The sequence below is a fragment of the Myotis yumanensis genome, unplaced genomic scaffold (assembly GCF_028538775.1).
Source record: "Myotis yumanensis isolate MYYU_CA2020_CCGP unplaced genomic scaffold, mMyoYum1.0.hap1 SCAF_7, whole genome shotgun sequence".
Classification (NCBI taxonomy): Eukaryota; Metazoa; Chordata; class Mammalia; order Chiroptera; family Vespertilionidae; genus Myotis; species Myotis yumanensis.
Genome location: NW_027223758.1, coordinates 88,797,819 through 88,817,215, shown reverse-complemented (window position 1 = coordinate 88,817,215; position 19,397 = coordinate 88,797,819). Strand labels below are relative to the sequence as shown.

At 48.0% G+C, this 19,397-nt stretch overlaps 1 protein-coding gene across 2 annotated transcripts in view; it reads right to left on the bottom strand.

The window, feature by feature from the left end:
• GAREM1 (GRB2 associated regulator of MAPK1 subtype 1) overlaps positions 1–19,397 on the bottom strand; it is a 153,247-nt gene that overhangs the window by 18,298 nt on the left and 115,552 nt on the right. For both annotated transcript variants that reach the window (XM_070421213.1, XM_070421214.1), the window contains exons 3-4: positions 12,675–12,805; positions 110–1,282 (exon numbers count right to left, since the gene is read on the bottom strand). In XM_070421213.1, coding sequence (XP_070277314.1) covers positions 110–1,282; positions 12,675–12,805 — 1,304 coding nt within the window. The remainder of the gene's footprint in view (positions 1–109; positions 1,283–12,674; positions 12,806–19,397) is intronic.

Below are 19,397 nucleotides of genomic sequence, written 5' to 3'. Positions count from 1 at the left end.
CTGGGGAGTTATCCTCTCCTTAGTAAGGAACGTGAGGGAGTGGGGGACCTGCGGGACCCAGCAAAGGGCCAGGAGCGCCGCGCATCCCCCGCAACCAGGTGGGACTTACGGCTTCGGACTTGGGAGGCACTGGAGGTGGAGGTAGGGCGATCTCGGCCGGCGGCACGGCTGCTCCTCCCAGCGGCCCGGGCAGAGGAGAGGGTGCGCACTTGGACCGGGCCGACCCTCGCGGCTGCTCGCACCGGCTCCTGGCGCTCAGCGAGCGGGCGAGCGGCGGGTGGCCGGCGTGGCCTTCCTCCAGCCACAGCTCCTCGTAGGGAAGCTCGGGCTTTGCCGGGACCCCCGTGGACTCCTCGCTGGATTCGGGGAACAGGTAGTCGCTCCCTCCGCTGTCCCCCGGGTCCTGATAGGGCAGGATGTCGTGGGGAAACGGGGCCCACTCGCCCCCCAGGTTCCTGCAGCCGTGGAGGTTCACCTCGCTGTTGCCATGGAGATTGTTGCCGTAGACGCAGACGGAGAGGCGGTGGAAGGACTGGGTGAGCTCGTCGCGCGCGTAGCTGAGCGAGCTGGGCACGTGGCTGTGGCCGGGGCAGCGGCCCTTCTTGGGGCTCTTGCAGTCCTCGCTCCAGTCGGTCTTCACGTCGCGGACGGCCCGGGAGTACTCGTCGATGTCGAACTGCTCCTGGCAGACGCCCAGCCAGTGGTGCACCAGGGCCTCAGGCCACAGGTCCCGCTGGCCCAGGGGCTCGGGGAGGCTGAACTTGGGCACCGTCAGGTGCAGCGGGAAGTGCATGGGGAGGACCTTGTTGCTGCGCAGCACGCAGCACACCACCACCGTCTTGGTCTGGATGTTGACGAACTTGTAGCGGTGGCCCTCGCGGATGAAGTGCAGGTCGTAGGGGTTCCGGGGCGGCGGGCTGGGCACGGTCACGTTCACGGGCAGCCGCGTCTTCTCCACGATGTGGCGGATGGTGTGCTCGCCCTCCTGCATCTGCAGCTCCAGCGGGCTGCGCGTGCTGAAGCGGCCCTTGCACTGGAAGGGCAGGCTGATGCTCTCGTTGGTGCGGTGGTTCATGCAGATGAGGCAGGGCATCTTGCCCTTGCCCAGCTTGCCGATGGAGTTGAGCTTCCCGATCTTCTTGAAGATGGTGTTGAGCCGCGACCTCTCCTTGAAGGTCTTCGCGTACAGGATCTCCGCCTGCCCCATGAGCGTGAGCTCGTCGCCGGTGCACAGGGTGATGTTGTACACCTCCGTGTCCTCGTTGCATTCCCCCGAGGCCACCTGCAAGGTCAAGCACACGGCAGGTTAGCTTCCCGTCGCCCCGGCCTCCGGAGAAGCGCAGCCGCGCGCGCACATAGGGAACATGTGGTTTTGGGTAGCGCCAAATTTAGCCGCTCCATTTAAAAAATAATATTTATGTGGCTGACGATCACAAGATGACGTTGGTTTAGGCTTTTAAAAATACACTTTGTTCCGAAGAAAAAGGAAATCTGTGCACTAGTGAACATGTGGGAAATAGAGAGGAATAAGACGAAAGGAAAAGAACCCATGAGCCGAAGTCACGGGGAGCTATGGCGAATGGTTTGCTCCCTCTCCTCCCAGCTTCTCTTCCTGTGGAGTAGCCTATCAGATGGATCCTTATTTTGGGACATTAATATATTTTAAAAATATTTTTATTATATCTTTTTCGTTATAAAAATTGCTTTCATAAACAACCACTATAGAAAATCCATTTTTTTTTTCAATGAGGGGGGTGGAGTAAATTTTAAAAAGTCCTTTATTAAGAACGATTAAAATTTTCCTAAATTTTAAAAATCATAGTAATGTGTCTTTTCAATTCTAGTTCTCTCAGTTTCTCCAAAGAAATAAAATTTTTTAAAAAATATATTTTATTGATTTTTTACAGAGAGGAAGGGAGAGAGATAGAGAGCCAGAAACATCGATGAGAGAGAAACATCGATCAGCTGCCTCCCGCACATCCCCTACTGGGGATGTGCCCGCAACCCAGGTACATGCCCTTGACCGGAATCGAACCCGGGACCCTTCAGTCGGCAGGCCGATGCTCTATCCACTGAGCCAAACCGGTTTCAGCATAAATTTTTTTTTTTTTTTTAAATTATACTTAACTTTGAGTCCATTGAGTCACCAAAAGTGGACTTTAAACCTTCGGAGCCTCAATTGCCATTGAAACGATATGGTGCTGCTATTTGTGGACTGATAATGCCTCCTGTAGAGAAATGAACTGCTCTATGAAGACAACAGAGCTGTTTTTATGGCACGAATGTGGACTGACAGTTGGCTTATTCCAGCTTCCTAAACACGGACTTTTCCCAGGTGCCTTTTTATTTACATAAGAGAAGAAAGTCGATCTTAGGCTTCATGTAAGCCTGTATCAGGCTTTCTTCTCTTATGTAAATAAAAAGGCACCTGGGAAAAGTGGCTGATCGTGTTCACATTGCTTACTGAGCAGTAACATCAGTCCGTGTTTAGGAAGCTGGGTTGTAACAATCTTTGTAAATGACCTCTCACCCGCTCCACTCTTCTTGCTCATCTCTGCAGAATCTTAACCTTTGGAACAAGCCAACTGTCAGCCCACATTCGTGCCATAAAAACAGCTCTGCTGTCTTCATAGAGCAGTTCATTTCTCTACAGGAGGCATTATCAGCCCACAAATAGCAGCACCATATCGTTTCAATGGCAATTGAGGCTCCGAAGGTTTAAAGTCCACTTTTGGTGACTCAATGGACTCAAAGTTAAGTATAATTTTTAAAACTAAGGTCTCAACTTAACTGGGCTTACTTTCAGACTCAGCATTCACCTTGCCCTCACATAGATCCTGCGCTTCTCTACACTGGAGTAAGTTTAGGAATGTCAATAAATAAATAAATGTATGTTAGCTTTTTATTTGAAACTAGAGGCCCGGTGCACAAAATTCGTGTATGGGAAGCTGGGGGTGGGGGTGTGGGGGTGGGGGTGTGTGTGTCCCTCAGCCCGGCCTGCACCCTCTCCAATTCGGGACTCCTGGGGGATGTCTGACTAAACCGGCAGATGTCTAAACCAGCAGTCGGACATCCCTCTCACAATCCAGGAGCACTGGCTCCTAACCACTCACCTGCCTGCCTGCCTGATCACCCCTGACCACTCTGCCTGCCTACCTGATCACCCCTACCCCTCTGCCTGCCAGCCTGATGCCCTTAACTTCTCCCCTGCCTGCCTGATTACCTCTAACCACCTTGACCTGCTGACCTGGTTGCCCCTAACTGCCTTCCTCTGCCGGCCTGGTCGCCCCTAACTGCCCTCCTCTGCTGGCCTGACCGCCCCTAACCATCTCTGCCTCGGCCCTACCACTGTGGCTTTCTCCAGAAGGACATCCGGATGAATGTCTGGAAGATGTCCAGTCTAATTAGTATATTACACTTTTATTAGTATAGATAATTGTGGATTTGCAGGAAAGTTGCAAAGGTAGTAAGAAAGTTCCTGTATACCCTTCACATAGTTCTCCTGCTAACATTGTATATAACCCTGGTGCATTATCAAAACTAAGACATTAACATCGACACAAGACTGTTAACTCCGCTTCAAGCTTTGCTTGGATTTCACTAGTATTTTTTTCCTTTCATGCCTTTTTTTCTGCTCTAGGACCAAACCAGCAAACCACATTGTATTTGGTCCTTGTTTGTTACAGTCTTGACAGTTCTGAAGAATCCAGGTGAGGTTACTTTAAAGCTAATGAATAATTCATAAATGACAGTATTTGGCACATTTGAAGGCTGGCTCTTTTCCTGCAGCACCTGCAGCTTCAAGGTTTTTCAGCTATTGTATTTTAAGGATTCTTTGGTCACCAAGAATCCTGATAAAGATTTGTTTGCTATTAATTCTAACTTTTGGGTTATCCTGAAGGCTTTTATTGTCAGCTAGCATCTCATTAAACTTACAAGATATAGATCAGAGGTCAACAAACTACTGTCCAGGGTCCCAATCTTACATTACATTTACCACCTAACTTTGTAAATAAAGTTTTATTAGGACTCAGCTATGCCCACTCATTTACGTAGAGCCTACGGCTGCTTTCACTCTATGACAGTGTTGGGTCGCAACAGTGACTATACAGCCCACAAGCTCTAAAATAGTTACTCTTATCTCCTTACAGAAAAAGTCTGCTGGCCCTTGATATAGATAAATGGAAAGAACTATGGCCTTTGGAAATTAATTGGAACAATATATTAATGGTACAGTACTATTAACTGAAGTACAAGACGAGTACGAATCCTGCCTTTATGGTGGGGTGACCTCACACGAAGTGTTTTACTTTTTTGAATCTCAGTCTCCTCAGCTGTAAAAAGGGAATATCATCATCTACTCTGCAGGCTGAATCAATGTATGCTCTCAATAAATAGTGACTATTATTATTACTTTTATTAATAACTAGAGGCCTGGTGCACAAATTCGTGCACAGGTGGGGTCCCTCGGCCTGGCCAGCAATTGGGGCGAATCAGGGCCGGCTGGCCGGGGGGAAGGACCATGGGAGGTTGGCCGGCTGCAGGAGGTTGGCCGTGGGAGTGCACTGACCACCAGGGGGCAGCTCTTGCATTGAGCGTCTGCCCCCTGGTGGTCAGTGCACATCTTAGTGACCAGTTGACTGGTTGGTTGCTTAGGCTTTTATATATATCCTATATATATAAAAGCCTAATATGCTAAGTTGTCCATTCAACCAATCAAAGCGTAATCTATATATATAAAGGGCTAAGTGTACATCCGTCTGACCGGTAGCTATGATGCACACTGACCACAAGGGGGCACACGCTTAACACAGGAGCTGCCATGACACGCACTGGCCATTTACAGAGAAATGGCACCATGGACCTGGAGCCCACAAAGCAACACTCAGCTTCCCCCAAGTGGGACACAGGCCCCGCCACCACCCTGGAGCAACAGCCCACCAAATCACAGCCAATGCCACCAAGACCCCATGGTGCAAAATGTGGCTCCCAGCCCAGCCTAGAAACGGTGGTTGTGGGCGCCAGGTAATGTCATCACATAGCAATGCCCAGCTTCCTTTCCCTAGTATGCTAATGATATGCTAAGGCTGTTCAACCACTCGCTATGACGTGCACTGACCACCAGGGGGCAGATGCTCCGACCGGTAGGTTAGCTTGCTGCTGAGGTCCAACTGATCGGGACTGAGCGAGACGGGCTGGACATGCTCCAGAGCCCTCTCGCGAGCCCTCCTCGGCTGGCCAACCTCCTGCATTCTTCCCTGGCCCCAGGCTGTGCACCAGTGGGGTCTGTGCCCTCTCGCAATCCGGGACCCCTCAAGGGATGCTGGAGAGCCGGTTTTGGCCCAATCCCGCAGGCCAGGCTGAGGGACCCCACCAATGCACCGGTCCTCTAGTATGCATATAAGATCTTTGGTTAATCTCTTCCCTCTGAGATTCATCAGTCTGTTCCAGTTTCCATGCCTGTGCATTGAGCGTCTGCCCCCTGGTGGTCAGTGCGCGTCATAGGTACTGGCCGCTTGGCCAGTTGCTCAGGCTTTTATATATATAGATAAAACATTTTAGCTCTGGCCAGTGTGGCTCATGGTTGAGCATTGGCCTGTGAACCGAAAGGTTGAAGGTTCGATTCCTGGTAAGAGCACATACCTGGGTTGCGGGTGTGTGTGGGAGGCAACCAATCCATGTTTCTCTCTCTCTCTCTCTCTCTCTCTCCCCCTCCCTTTATATCCTTCTAAAAAACCCCAATAAAAACATATTTTAAAATAATAATAATATAATAAAACTTTTTAATCCTTTCAATTGTTTCATGATGCCTTCAACATCTCTGTATGTTCATGTTGGTTTCTAGTCCATTCACTACTGTTTTCGAGCCCAAACTACTACTTTAAAAAAAAAAAATTTTTTTTTATTGATTTCAGAGAGGAAGGGAGAGGAAGAGAGAGATAGAAACATCAATGATGTGAGAATCATTGACTGGCTGCCTCCTGCACGCCCTCTACTAAGGATCGAGCCTACAACCCAGGCATGTGCCTTTGACTAGAACCGAACCTGGGACCCTTCAGTCTGCAGGCCAACACTGAGCCAAACCAGCTAGGGCAAACCAAACCACTACTTCTAAGCGTGATCCTTTCTTCTATACTGTGAATTGTTCAAAGTTTTATTGACTGTGTTATCCCAGAATAAAACTTAATGTCAGAATAGGGCCTGAAACATCATTACTGTGGCATCTCAAAGGAAGGGAATGTGCTGCTCTCTAAGATGCTCAGCTGCACTGCTCCACTTCCTTTCCACTGGAACTTTTACAGAAAACTTGGCAGTTTGTCCATTTGGATCAGGACGGAGACAGGGATGCTGAGAGGCAGGGTTCTCATGAGATTTGAGAAACACACACGTTCACTCTCTCCAACACCAAACTAGTTCCAGTTCGCAGGAGCCAACAGCGTTTCTCAAATATGCAGAAATGACAACGTGTTATTTAGCTCTTTAAGCTGATACTATAATTTCCCTAATTTACCTTTATAAACACACTCCTTCCAGAATGAACCCATTATAGGACCATTGAGTAGCACATACCAAATGGACAGAAAGCGAACGTCTACACAGCTTCTGAGATACAGAGCAGACAGTACGTGCATACAGTAAACGGATCAAAACGATCTTTTCTAAATGCCACTCCCTGGGCACATTCAGCAGTTTTGTCAACATTTCCATGTATGTGTGTACTTCCAGAGGAAGCTATTCCCACCCCCATACATAAACATGCGCGACATGTGTGAGTGCCATCCGTAATGCCACGCTCCCCACTCTGATGTCATCACCAGTGCGAGCAATTAGCTCTGCATAAACGATGAGACCCACGGACCCACCGATCCTGTGGTCACTGCCGGTGACAGATGAAGAAGCTCATAAAGCAATGTTCTTCCTTTGGCAGCTGCGCCAAACAGTCTCCTTTGGTTTCTACAGATGTGATTTATTTGCATAATTTCCTTCCTCTTTATTTCTCTTTTAATAGCCAAAGAGACAATGTGTTCTGTCTAAGTGCTCTGGTATGCGTGCCTGGATAACAGTTCCAGTTTCAATGTTTCCTGAGAGGAAGTAATTCAGAGTGTGTTATCCAAACAACTCGAATAGGTCTAATCCAGGAAACGATCGGGGTTTTACTATTCACAATACCATTCAGAAGTAACAGCCCATAGTCAAGCAACATTGTAAAACACTGATGTAAACTCTCTCTCTCTCTCTCTCTCTCTCTCTCTCTCTCTCTCTCCCTGATGGTTCTGGCTATAGGCAATCTTTTCTCTAAAAATAGTTGTTCTAAAGATCAACTATATCACAGAGGTTAAAATTTCAGCTCTTGGATAAAAAAAATCAGGATTGATCTGATTGATGTATAAATTAAATAGAGGATATTTAATTAATATTAGCACATTGCTCCCCAAACTCCAATGTTATAACTCTTTCCTTTGGGAAAATGGCAGAAAATGAGAAAGCGCATGAAGAGGTCAGTAAATGTCAATCTCGAGTGTCTTTTTTTAAAAAACAAACAAACAGGAAAGAGGGCAAGGATGGCAAGTACATGGCGACGACCTAATTTGTGATGCGCACCAGGGGACGTGCCGTGGGGAGGTTTCCAGAGGCCTCACATCTCAGATGGCACGAGAAGCACCCGTCTGTCTTCAGACCCTGAAATAATTACCCTCACACTTGTATCCAATTTACCATCCGGAACGAATCTTAAAAATAAATGACATCTGGCTCATCCTAAGAAAGACGGAACTTAGAAAGTCAAAATGGGCTACCTCTAGATTCATTCACTTTTAATTTTTAAAATTCATCTGTACACAGCAAAATTCAGGTTGCAGAGCAAATGGCAATTTCTGATCTTTGTGTGAGTACAGCCCTGCACCGTATAAAGAAGTTTCAGGCAACAGTGGATGGCATGTATGACGGTGGATGGCATGTATGATGGTGGATGGCATGCATGATGGTGGATGGCATGCATGATGGTGGATGGCATGTATGATGGTGGGTGGTATATATGACGGTGGATGGCATGTATGACGGTGGATGGGATGCATGATGGTGGATGGCATGTATGATGGTGGATGGCATGTATGACGGTGGATGGCATGTATGATGGTGGATGGCATGTATGATGGTGGATGGCACGTACGACGGTGGATGGCATGCATGACGGTGGATGGTATGCATGATGGTGGATGGAATGCATGATGGTGGATGGCATGTATGATGGTGGATGGCATGTATGACGGTGGGTGGCATATATGACAGTGGCTCACAAGATTATGATGGAGCTAAAAAATCCCTATTGTGGTTGGCAAACCGAGGCTCGCGAGCCACATGCGGCTCTTTGGCCCCTTCAGTGTGGCTCTTCCACAAAATACCACGTGGGGGCGCGCATGTACAGTGCGATTGAAACTTCGTGGCCCATGCGTAGAAGTCGGTATTTTGTGGAAGAGCCACACTGAAGGGGCCAAAGAGCTGCATATGGCTTGAGAGCTGTGGTTTGCCGAGCCGCAGTTTGCCGACCACTGGCCTAGTGACCTCAGCGCTGTTGTAACTTCCTAGCGCAACCCATCGCTCAGGTGTTTTTGGCGAGGCTGGTGTAACAAACCTCCCGCACTGCCAGGTGTATAAAATCATAGCACGTACACTTATGTACAGTCCATTATCCTCGATAATGACAATAAATGCCTATGTTATGGGCTTTTACTCTACTAGAGGTTTTTACTTAAAAATGTATTTACTGTACTATAGTTTTTATTGTTGCTTACCACCTCTCTTGATGACATCCCTTCTCTGTGCTTGATTTAGCCTCGTGTTGTTTTGTACAGTAACATGCTGTCGAGGCCTGTAGGCTCGGAGCCGTAGGCTGTACCCTGTAGCCCAGGTGTGCAGCAGGCTACCCATCTAGGCTTGTGTAAGTCCACCTACGACTTCGCACAACGACGAACTCGCCAAGTGATGCATTTCTGAGAACCACGCACATCCTCGGCCGGCGGTAGGTGGTGCCTGGCTGCAGAGCCGAGAACAAGGCGGTGAGCTCAAAGGCCTCTGAGCAGTGGCTGCTGTCTGGGCTCAGAGGAAACCTTGAAGGACCTCCCTCACTCGGCGTGCTGCTCCCCTCTCATCACAATTCTGTCCAACGTGGCTACCAGCTTCCAGCCCGCAGTGGACTGGAAGCGAAAACTAAAACTAGACAGACAGACGCAGAGGCAAGTATCCCAACAAACACAAGGGCAACAATCAAAAACAAGTAAGTGAGGCCACAGAACACCACCCGGGTGGGAGGGCCGCTCCATAGAGAGGCAGAAGCCTCAGGAGGAGAGAGTGAGGGTTACGTATTGTTCAAATCCTTCTCTTGAAGATGGCAGAGAACTGCAGTACATTTTAAGAAACCGAACGGAAATGACAGTCATTTTGGATGGGATTTCTGTTCAAATTTACAGCCACCCCCGAGCTGGCGGTCCAGAGTGACTCAGGCTCCAAGGCTGCCGAGCGACCCAGCCCCGTCCTGTTCACACTCACAGGGACCCCACCCCTTGGGCCTCATCATCATCTCCCACCGCCAGGAGGGTCCTTTTCCCAACGCCTAGGGACATATTTTAAACTAGGATGATGGTTACGATCATACTCTTTAAAACAAAACAACAAGACAAAAAACTCCCCGAAGAGCAATCCATGTTTCAGCACCATTGCCCTGTATTACTTCACAGGGCGACGGGGAACGGCCGATGGCCCAGAGAAAAGGCTGCCGGTGAGCTGTGTTTGCCTTTGAGAAGACAAACAGGATCAGAGGCGGCAGAGAGTTGAGCAATTAGGACAAGAGCAGAACCACCAGCAGCCGAAGGCCTCCCCGGGAATGGATTTTCAAGGCCTCGCCTGCAGTTTGCTCTGTGGAAGTGAGTCAAGAAAGTCCCAGGACATATGTTGAATTTGTTAACTGCTATGTGCAGGGAAACAAGAGGCAGCCTAACTAGTTGGCCGAAGGGGAAAGAGCGTTACTTCTTCAGCACTGGAGGGGAACTAATATGTTAAGTGAAAAGGCCCACAGATTGCCTCAAGTCCATGACTAAGGGGGGGTGGGGGGGGGCGGGGGGCGGGGGCAGGGGGCGGAAAGGAAGCTGGTTCCCAGTAACTCGAAAGCCTTGGGAAAAAAAATCCCCAAACTCAGCATCATGAATTCTATTCAACTTCAGAACTTCTGCTTCTGTATTCAGCGATGCACGTCCGCCCCCTGAGTGTCTCTTTAACAATGCAAAGACCCACCTCTAGTCTTGTTTCTCTGTTAATACTGGTTAATATTCCGGGTTAATACTTTACAGCAATATTTTTGAAGGGGTTCATCCTGACACAGGTTAATCTAATCAGAAACTACACTGATGCCAATAGAGATGAAACATCAAGTTAACGTGTAGGATTTTATTTTTTTAAAATATTGGTATGATACTCTGGTATGGAATAAGGTGTACAAACCTGCATGTATCACATTCATAAAAGCCACCAAATCCTGTGTATCAGAAATACAAAAACAAAAGGATCTGGTTAGGTAACAATGATTGGAAACATTTATTCAGATGGAAAACGAACTAAGGGTGCAAGCTCTTGTGTCAATGTGAACGGGTGTTCGGATCCCAATCGCCAGCCTTATCTCAAACCCACAGAGAGAATGGGAGGGAGCGGAGAGGGGGCTGGATGGAGTTCGGAGCCCTGGCTCGGCTGCGGAGCAGCTTTGCGGCTTCTTGTGACTCAATGAAGCCAGCTAACATCTGTTTCCTACTGTTCGTATTTGTCAAAAGGAGTAGGACGCGGCAACGAGGAAGGCTTCAAATGTAATGATTATAAACACTCAATGTCTGCACACTTCCACCCTGCTGATTACTGATCATATTTTATCATTTTACTCTTTTAAAAAAATACTTCTATTGATTTCAGAGAGGAAGGGAGAAGGAGAGAGAGATAGAAACATCAATGATGAGAGAGAATCATTGATCGGCTGCCTCCTGCACGCCCCACACTGGGGGTGGAGCCCACAACCCGGGCATGTGCCCCGACTTGGAATCGAACCGTGACCTCCTGGTTCATAGGTAGATGCTCAACCAGTGAGCCACGCTGGCCAGGCTCATGTTTTAATTCTAAATCTTTTATTTTAAAATCCATGAAATATTTTCAGAAAAGGGTTTAAAATTATTAGCTTTTCTTTCTGAACGATTTTCTTTCCCATTTATGTAATTCTAAATATGTTTTAAGGGGACATTTAAATCATATCAAGGCACTCGTGGAATAGGATTTGATTCACTTCTGGCCAACGACTGTGGGTAAGATAAAAAATGAATGTGTTCTCACAGATCTTCAATGTAAATGAACACAAGTGTCTTGAGTACAAGTTGAACGGGCCACGCAAAATCTCACCGGTGTTAATAATAAAAGTAAAGAAAGTAGACTACAGCAGCTGTATTTTAGAGCTGGAAGAGAGAATGACTTAGCTTAGTCAATGAATGGACAGAACCGCTTCTCCAGGAAGGAGGCTGGTTTGAGCACGCCCCTCTTTCCTGAGAAGCGAGAGTGGAGTGATTCACCCTCAAAGACACCGTTGCATCCTTGGGCTAAGATACCATGCACGCAGTCTGTCTGTCACAGAGAGTGAATTGCTAAGAAAAAAACGCATCTTGCCCTCTAAATCTCTACATGTTCAGAGGATGGGACTCAGTCGGACTTCTTGTGGAAATGAGGTTCAACAGAAACTCTTGTCAGTGTGAACACTTTCTAAGATGCCTTAGTGTCGCTGGGAATGCCATGCTGCTAAGGACAATGCAGAGGGATCTGTAGGCAATAAGGTTGCACCTCGTTGCTGGCATGGCTTCTCTGGTTAGTCCCTTTCCAAATGCAAAATGGACGCAGAGCCATAAATATCATTTAGCTTTTCTCTGATGAGCAAGGACCAGTCAATTCCCACTGGCAACATCCTAGACATCAATTCCCCGTGTGTCCTGATACGGGCAGTCTCTGAAAAATGGAAGGAACATATGCCGATCCCAGGCTGTGCTCTGAAGTCTCTCTCTCTTTAAATAAGTGAACGGCATTAGATCCTTCATATGATTCTTTCACAAGAATATTGCTATTGATTTCAGAGAGGAAGAGAGACAGAGAAACATCAATGATGAGAGAGAATCATTGATCGGCTGCCTCCTGCACACCCCTCACTGGGGATCGAGCCCACAAACTGGGCTTGTGCCCTGACTGGGAATCGAACTGTGACCTGCTGGTTCATAGCTTGACGCTCAACCACTAAGCCAGGCCAGCCGGGTCTTCATATGCCTTTTACCAGCTCCTGCAAGTGGAACATCAGCCTTATAGGAGATCTGGCCAAACAATGATTACATATTAGGGTATAAAGTCCAAATGAGAAAAAGACAACCTGTGAGCTGCCTGAACAGTTTAGCAAAAGACAGGGCTAATGCAGCGTAGTTACCCGTCTGGGCATCCGGTCAGCTACAGCAAAAGCAATTCTTCAAAGACCAGTTTTGGCCACTGACACCTCATAGGACAAGGTCCACCTCACAGGAAGATGGGCCTTTCCCTGTGAGGCCCAGATGGGCACAGAATGGCCTGCAGGCTATTTAGTGAGGATAAATATTTGGTTCTCCCAAAGCTACCTTCACGTTGAACGTTATTTCCTCCATGACGTACACGCGTTCAGGGAACGCTTTGGCCACTTCCTCCACGCTGTTGAAATATTGCACTGGCTCCTTTATATCTCGGTCCTGTTCCAGCAGCTTGAATTGGCCTGAAATACATGATAAACAGAAGAGAGGTGAGATGTTTACGGGGGACCGCTGTCCCCGGGGTGACGGCATCCCCTTTCCCTACTCCCACTCTTCTTGTCAAAGGCATCTGATCATTATCATAAAAAAATAAAGTAAAAAAGACCACGGCAGGTTTTCTGAAACACCAGCTTGAAAACGAGCACAGACGTGTACTTTTTCCTTTGCTTATATTCAGAGTTCATTACCAGAGGACCAACATCAAACTGAATGGATGCTCGCTTGTAATCTGACCTCAAAGTAAAAGCTTACTCCGTGTGGCTCATTTTGTTTGTCACAGGAAGTCATGTTGTCATTTCGTGGTGATAACCCAGACACGTCATATTCTAAAACCAAGGCCGCGTGGCTTAGGGGGCGAATTTTTTAGATGAGCATCCCAAACATTCACAAGTAGCACCGAACTATCCTGTGGACCTCAGCTCTCACAGGTTTCCCTGGTTTCAACTCCGCGTAGGCGATGTGGGGATCCCGAGCCGCTATAACCGGGGATCCGCTGTGGACGGGCACGGAGCCTGTGCACAGAGGCTGGGGAGGTGCAGGGGGGTGCGCCTCCTTCTAACGAACGAGCACCTGCAGCAAGTGGCTTCCTTCTTTTTTTTTTTTTTAATATTTTTTATTGATTTCAGAGAGGAAGGGAGAAGAAGAGAGAAACATCAGTGATGAGAGAGAATCATTGATCCCTGCCTCCTGCACGCCCCCTACGTAACTCGAGCATGTGCCCTGACCGGGAATCAAACCGTGACCTCCTGGTTCACAGGTCGAAGCTCAACCACCGAGCCACATGGGCTGGGCTCTCTGTGACTTTTAACGTGCAGGGTTGGCAAACTAATTCTGTAAATATTTTAGGTTTTGTGGGCTAAACAGTCTCTGTCACAACTACTCAATTCGCTTAGTTCTCGAAAGCTGCCGCCGACGATGTGTAAACACGGTGGGCCAGCTGCGCACGGATCCAACTTTATTTACAGAAACAGGCAGCGGGTCGGGTTTGGCCCTAGGGCCACACCCTTTGCTGACCTGTCCCTCGGAAGCAGTGGACAGTATGGATGACGGTGGGGACAAGCAGACAGACGTCAGAAGTGAAGACGACCAGGCCTCCACGCCAACACCCCTGAACAGCTATGCCGAGGTGTCGTGTAAGGCCCTTGAGACCACAAACTAAGCTGACCCTGTTTATCTGAGAATGGAAGTTTCCCCTTCAGTGGGAGTCTGAGATCAAGTGTGAACTGTAAAGTGGGTTTTATTTTTTTTTAAATATATTTTTTAATTGATTTTTTTACAGAGAGGAAGGGAGAGGGATAGAGAGTTATAAACATCGATGAGAGAGTAACATCCATCAGCTGCCTCCTGCACACCCCCTACTGGGGATGTGCCCGCAACCAAGGTACATGCCCTTGACCGGAATCAAACCTGGGACCCTTGAGTCCGTATGCTGATGCTCTATCCACTGAGCCAAACCAGTTAGGGCTTGTAAAGTGGGCTTTACAAGGAGAACCATGCAAACCTCCAGCAGACAGGAACACCCACCTTCTCTCCCCATAGTTTACAAGACCACCTTCCTAGCACCTTGCACTGAGCCCCTCTTCTTCTATAAAAGGCTACGCCACTCTTGGGTGAGTCCACGCGAGGCACCCTGGGAGAGATGCTGAGCTACCGTGTCACCCTCTCCTCTGTGGCTGCTGCGGCCTGGACGGCCCAACAACATCCATCCAACCTGGGGGACAATCCAGGCGCTAAGAGCCAGCTCCCTGCCAGGATGCGAAATCAATGGACAGAACACATTCCCACCCCCCCCACGCAGGGGAACTAATTTCTTAACAGACCATTTCATGGCCAGCAGAGGCTGTGTCACCAAAGAAAAGCACTTGGAGGCCGCTGGGACATCTGTTCTGAGCTGTCACCGCCACACTCCGCGCTCGGAGGGAGGAGGGCCTTGTCTTCCAGCAGCGCTGAGGGTTTCAGAAAACGCCTCCACGGACAGCCGTCCCAGCGGCAGGACCCGGGCCGCAGGTGCGAATGCAACACCACTGACAGGCCCCTCTAGTCCAGTTTAGATACAGCCAAGGTGGTATTTACAAAGCAAAGATCGGCATCCTCCTGTGCTGTGTTTCTGAAACTGTACTGCGGAATTCATCCGGGGACAAGAAACAACCGTCATTCAGAAAGCCAAGAGACATATGAAAACATGCTCAAAGTCACTAATCATCCAAGAGATGCAAATCAAAACAACAATGAGGTACCATCTCACACCTGTCAGAATGGCTATCATCAACAAATCAACAAACGACAAGTGCTGGAGAGGATGTGGAGAAAAAGGAACACTTGTGCACTGCTGGTGGGAATGCAGACTGGTGCAGCCACTATGGAAGACAGTATGGAGTTTCCTCAAAAAGCTGGAAATGGAACTCCCATTTGACCCTGTGATCCCACTTCTAGGAATATATCCCAAGAAACCAGAAACACCAATCAGAAAGGATATGTGCACCCATATGTTCATAGCAGCACAATTCACCATAGCTAAGATCTGGAAGCAGCCTAAGTGCCCATCAGTAGATGAATGGATTAGAAAACTGTGGTACATCTACACGATGGAGTACTATGCTGCTGTAAAAAAGAAGGAACTGTTACCATTTGCAACAGCATGGATGGAACTGGAGAGCATTATGCTAAGTGAAATAAGCCAGTCAATGAAGGAAAAATACCACATGATCTCACTCATTCATGGATAATAAAGACCATTACAAACTTTTGAACAATAATAGATACAGAGGCAGAGCTGCCTCAAACTGATTGTCAAACTGCAGTGGGAAGGCCAGAGAGGGTTGGGGGGCAGAAGGGAGGGGAGTAAGAGATCAACCGAAGGACTTGTATGCATGCATATAAGCATAACCAATGGACATAAGACACTGGGGGGTAAGGGAGGGCAGGAGATTGTCAAGGGCGGGGGGTGGGGGAAGGACACATATGTAATACCCTTTGTAATACTTATTATAATATTAAAAAAAAAAAAAAAAGAAACAATCGTTATCCAGGAAACATCCCTGTGTGTGCGTCGCTCGGAATCACCACAGGGATTTCCCTCAATGTGGATGTGCTCGACGTGTAGCGAAGGCCCAGCCCTGCTGGGGCATCTCGGTTCTCAGCTCCCGTCCGAGGCTGGCGGGCTACCCTGCAGCACACGCTTTTTTGCTTAGAAATAAAAGGTCACTTGTCAGGAGTGAGGCGTGGAAACTAGTTTTGCTAATGCAGAAGAAAGAGCAGTGACGCCAAGGCACGGAGGAAGAACAGGGAGAGTCGGAGGAGGTCAAGTTCGGGTCCGGCAAGTTCAGGCCACTGGCTGGGAGGTTCCAGCCCCTGGTTCATGGGAGGTAAGTTCCGGGCTGCGGCGAAGATGGGCTCTGTGACTTGTGCTTCCCTGGTTCCCATCCTCACTGGGATGAGCACAGTCTGCGGCCCACCTTCTCTTACAGCTGCGGTTGTACTGCTCCCGGTCCCGTCCGCACAGTGTCCACTTGTGTGTAAATAAAAAAAAGCAAATGCTGCCCTAGCTGGCTTGGCTCAGTGGATAGAGCGTCAGCCTGTGGACTGAAGGGTCCCAGGTTCGATTCCGGCCAAGGGCACATGCCTGGGTTGTGGGCTCGATCCCCAGTAGGGGGCGTGCAGGAGGCAGCCAATCAATGATTCTCTCTCATCATTGATGTTTCTATCTCTCTCTCCTTCTCCCTTCCTCTCTGAAATCAATAAAGAAATATATTTAAAAAAAAAAAGCAAACGAGAACTGAGGCCTTTAGGATCCATCTGTGGGCCCACGACTCAAGTGGACGCCACTATTCCATTGGCATTTCCCTCCTTGTCGGGAGTGGGAAGACGCTGCGTAAACCAGCACGAATGAAGAAACAGAAGACAAAGTAGCAGCACTAGAAAGGGCACCAGAACAGCACAGCAAGCTGAGCATGGCTAACCTGGTGACGAAGAAGGAACGCGGGATGCTGGAACGCCATGACCAGGTCTGTGTTATTTAGTGGGATGCTCCCAGCCTGGCTACAAAGTAGGTGCTTATCAAACAGTGAGCAGTGAATTCTTCTCACTTCTCTGTTCTTGGGACTCTCAGAGACAGGGCACCGCCATTAACTGAGATGGTTCCGAGTCCACTGTGTAAATGAGATGCAACCTGGTTCGAAGAACGGAACCTTAAGACCACTGGGCCAGTTCCAAATGGGAAGAAATGAACCCTTCTCAAAAGTCATAGGAAACACAAAGCCGTTGAGCTTTTTCAGAAAGCAAACAAACCCGAACAGGAACCTGCACGCATCCCCAAGGTTTACCTGGACACATACTCGTGTATGTCTATCTTTCTGTGTGCACGCAGGCTGCAGTGTCCGCGGGATCAGACTGCCAGCTAAGAGGTAAGCATCTTGTTATCGTAAAGGCACCGACCAACCACTGCCTTTGGAACGGCCTGTGCACACGCCCGCTTCCACCACCAATGGATGAAGGCCCGTCCATGCTGGGGAGCCACTTAGCTGCCCTTTCTGGAGTCAGGGGAAGAGATTTCAAGAGAACTTGAGATGTGCTACTGCCAAACATGTCAGGTCCCAGAGGGCACAGAGTGGAAAGGAAGTCTCCTTCCAAGCTCTCCTCACATCACAGCAGCAGCCCCCTGCTCCCTGCTCCCTCCGTGCAGACAGGGTCTTTGATACTATCTACCTGCACACATAATGCTGCTCTTTTAACAGCAAGCAGTCGCCTTCTGCGTAGCTCTTTGATCGTTCCATAAAAATTTGCTTCGTCTTTAAAGAGCTGCATGGACTCCCCACTGTGCAAACACCACACCGAATGTGACCAGCCCTCTGTGCACGGGCATCCAGGCGGGTCCAGTCCTTGGCAGCCACAGTGATGCTGAAGCGAACATGCTGAGCAGTACTGAAGGGTTTGTGTACCCAGTGCAAGTACATTGGTGGGCAAGGCTCCATGTGGAATGGCTGGGCCAAAGGGTAAGTGCTTTTTTATTTGCGATAGCTGTTGCCAAACTGATTTTCTAGACGCTCTGCCCACTCATATTCCCACTACCAATGTGTTTCCTCATACCTTTCCTAACGCTTTAAAAAAAAATGTCACTGCCAATCTGCTGGGTGAAAAATAGTATCTCATTGGGGTTTTAATGGCATTTTTATTAAAACGGTAGATCTGATTTTTAAAAAATGAAGCAATTTATATTTTATATTCTGTGAATTTTCTGTTCATTTTCTTATTACCAACTTTTGAAATTTCTACTCGTCTTAAGCATAATTTAAAAATTAAAAACACAAACTTGAAATATTACAACACAGTGTTTCCCATTTTAAAATCTGACTCCCTCCATCATTTATCATCAGGTTCCTAAAATTATGACTTGGTGGGGAGGAGGGCGAGTAGAAATGGAATTGGGAGAAAAGAGAGAGAAAGAACAAAACTCAGCACAGAGCCTCAAAGCCTATCACCACAGAGAATCAGAATTTAAGCCAAAGAACAGAAAGAAATCATCAACCAAAATATAATGAATTTCATAATAATCATCTGTGGCATTTCTATTTATTTCTCCATCTGAGGTTATATAGAACAAGTGTCAGAATTTCAGTTCTGAAATTCTATCTTTGAACTTAACCAGACTAAACTGGATTCAAAATTAAATCATTTTGGGACACATATTCTAACCAGCCAAGCTACTTCACACCATGCAAATGGTTTCCTTATTTTTTGAAATTGGGAAAATGGAATTTTTCGTCACATCTAATTGGTTAGCTGCTTCTTCAGAATGATCAGAAAACTTCCGAGGCACAATGATCATAAATGCGATGGAACCTAAGAAAGGTTGCAGCTGAGAACACGGTCGCTAACATGTTCCGGTGGGAACCCTGGGGCCATCTTCCCCTTTCTCCTCCCAGACTCATTTCCCCTAAGTCTTGCCCTTTCTTTCCTTGAAACCTCTTGGCCCTCAGCCCTCACTGCGACTGTCCTGGTTTCGATCCTCATCACTTCCTCATGGTATCACCGCTTTGGATTTTAAGTCCATCTCTGCCTTCACCACAACTTCACTCATCCTGAAACACAACCTGCGTGGGCTCCATGCACTCGGGGACCTAAGAGCTCCCTACACGCTGGTAGACTAGCCGGACAAATAAGTATAAAAGCTCCTCAATTCCCAGCCCAAGCCCGGGCGTCTGCCGTAGCTGTCCATGCTTCCACGTCTGGCTCCTCTCGTCTTCCGCAGGCGTTTCCCCACCACTGGTGCGCAGCCAGCACTCGCTCTCTCCCCTCTGCTCACAGTTTGTGCAAAACGATGGATCCTTTTAGTGACAGTCTAACTTCTGTGCACAACTGCCGTCCGCTCTTATTTTTTCTTCTCCCACATTCACAGTTCTCCTGGGGGACCTCCTCTATCAACTTGTCTTCAAGGACCACCTATAACAGTGATGGCGAACCTTTTGAGCTCGGCGTGTCAGCATTTTGAAAAACCCTAACTTAACTCTGGTGCCATGTCACATAGAGAAATTTTTTGATATTTGCAACCATAGTAAA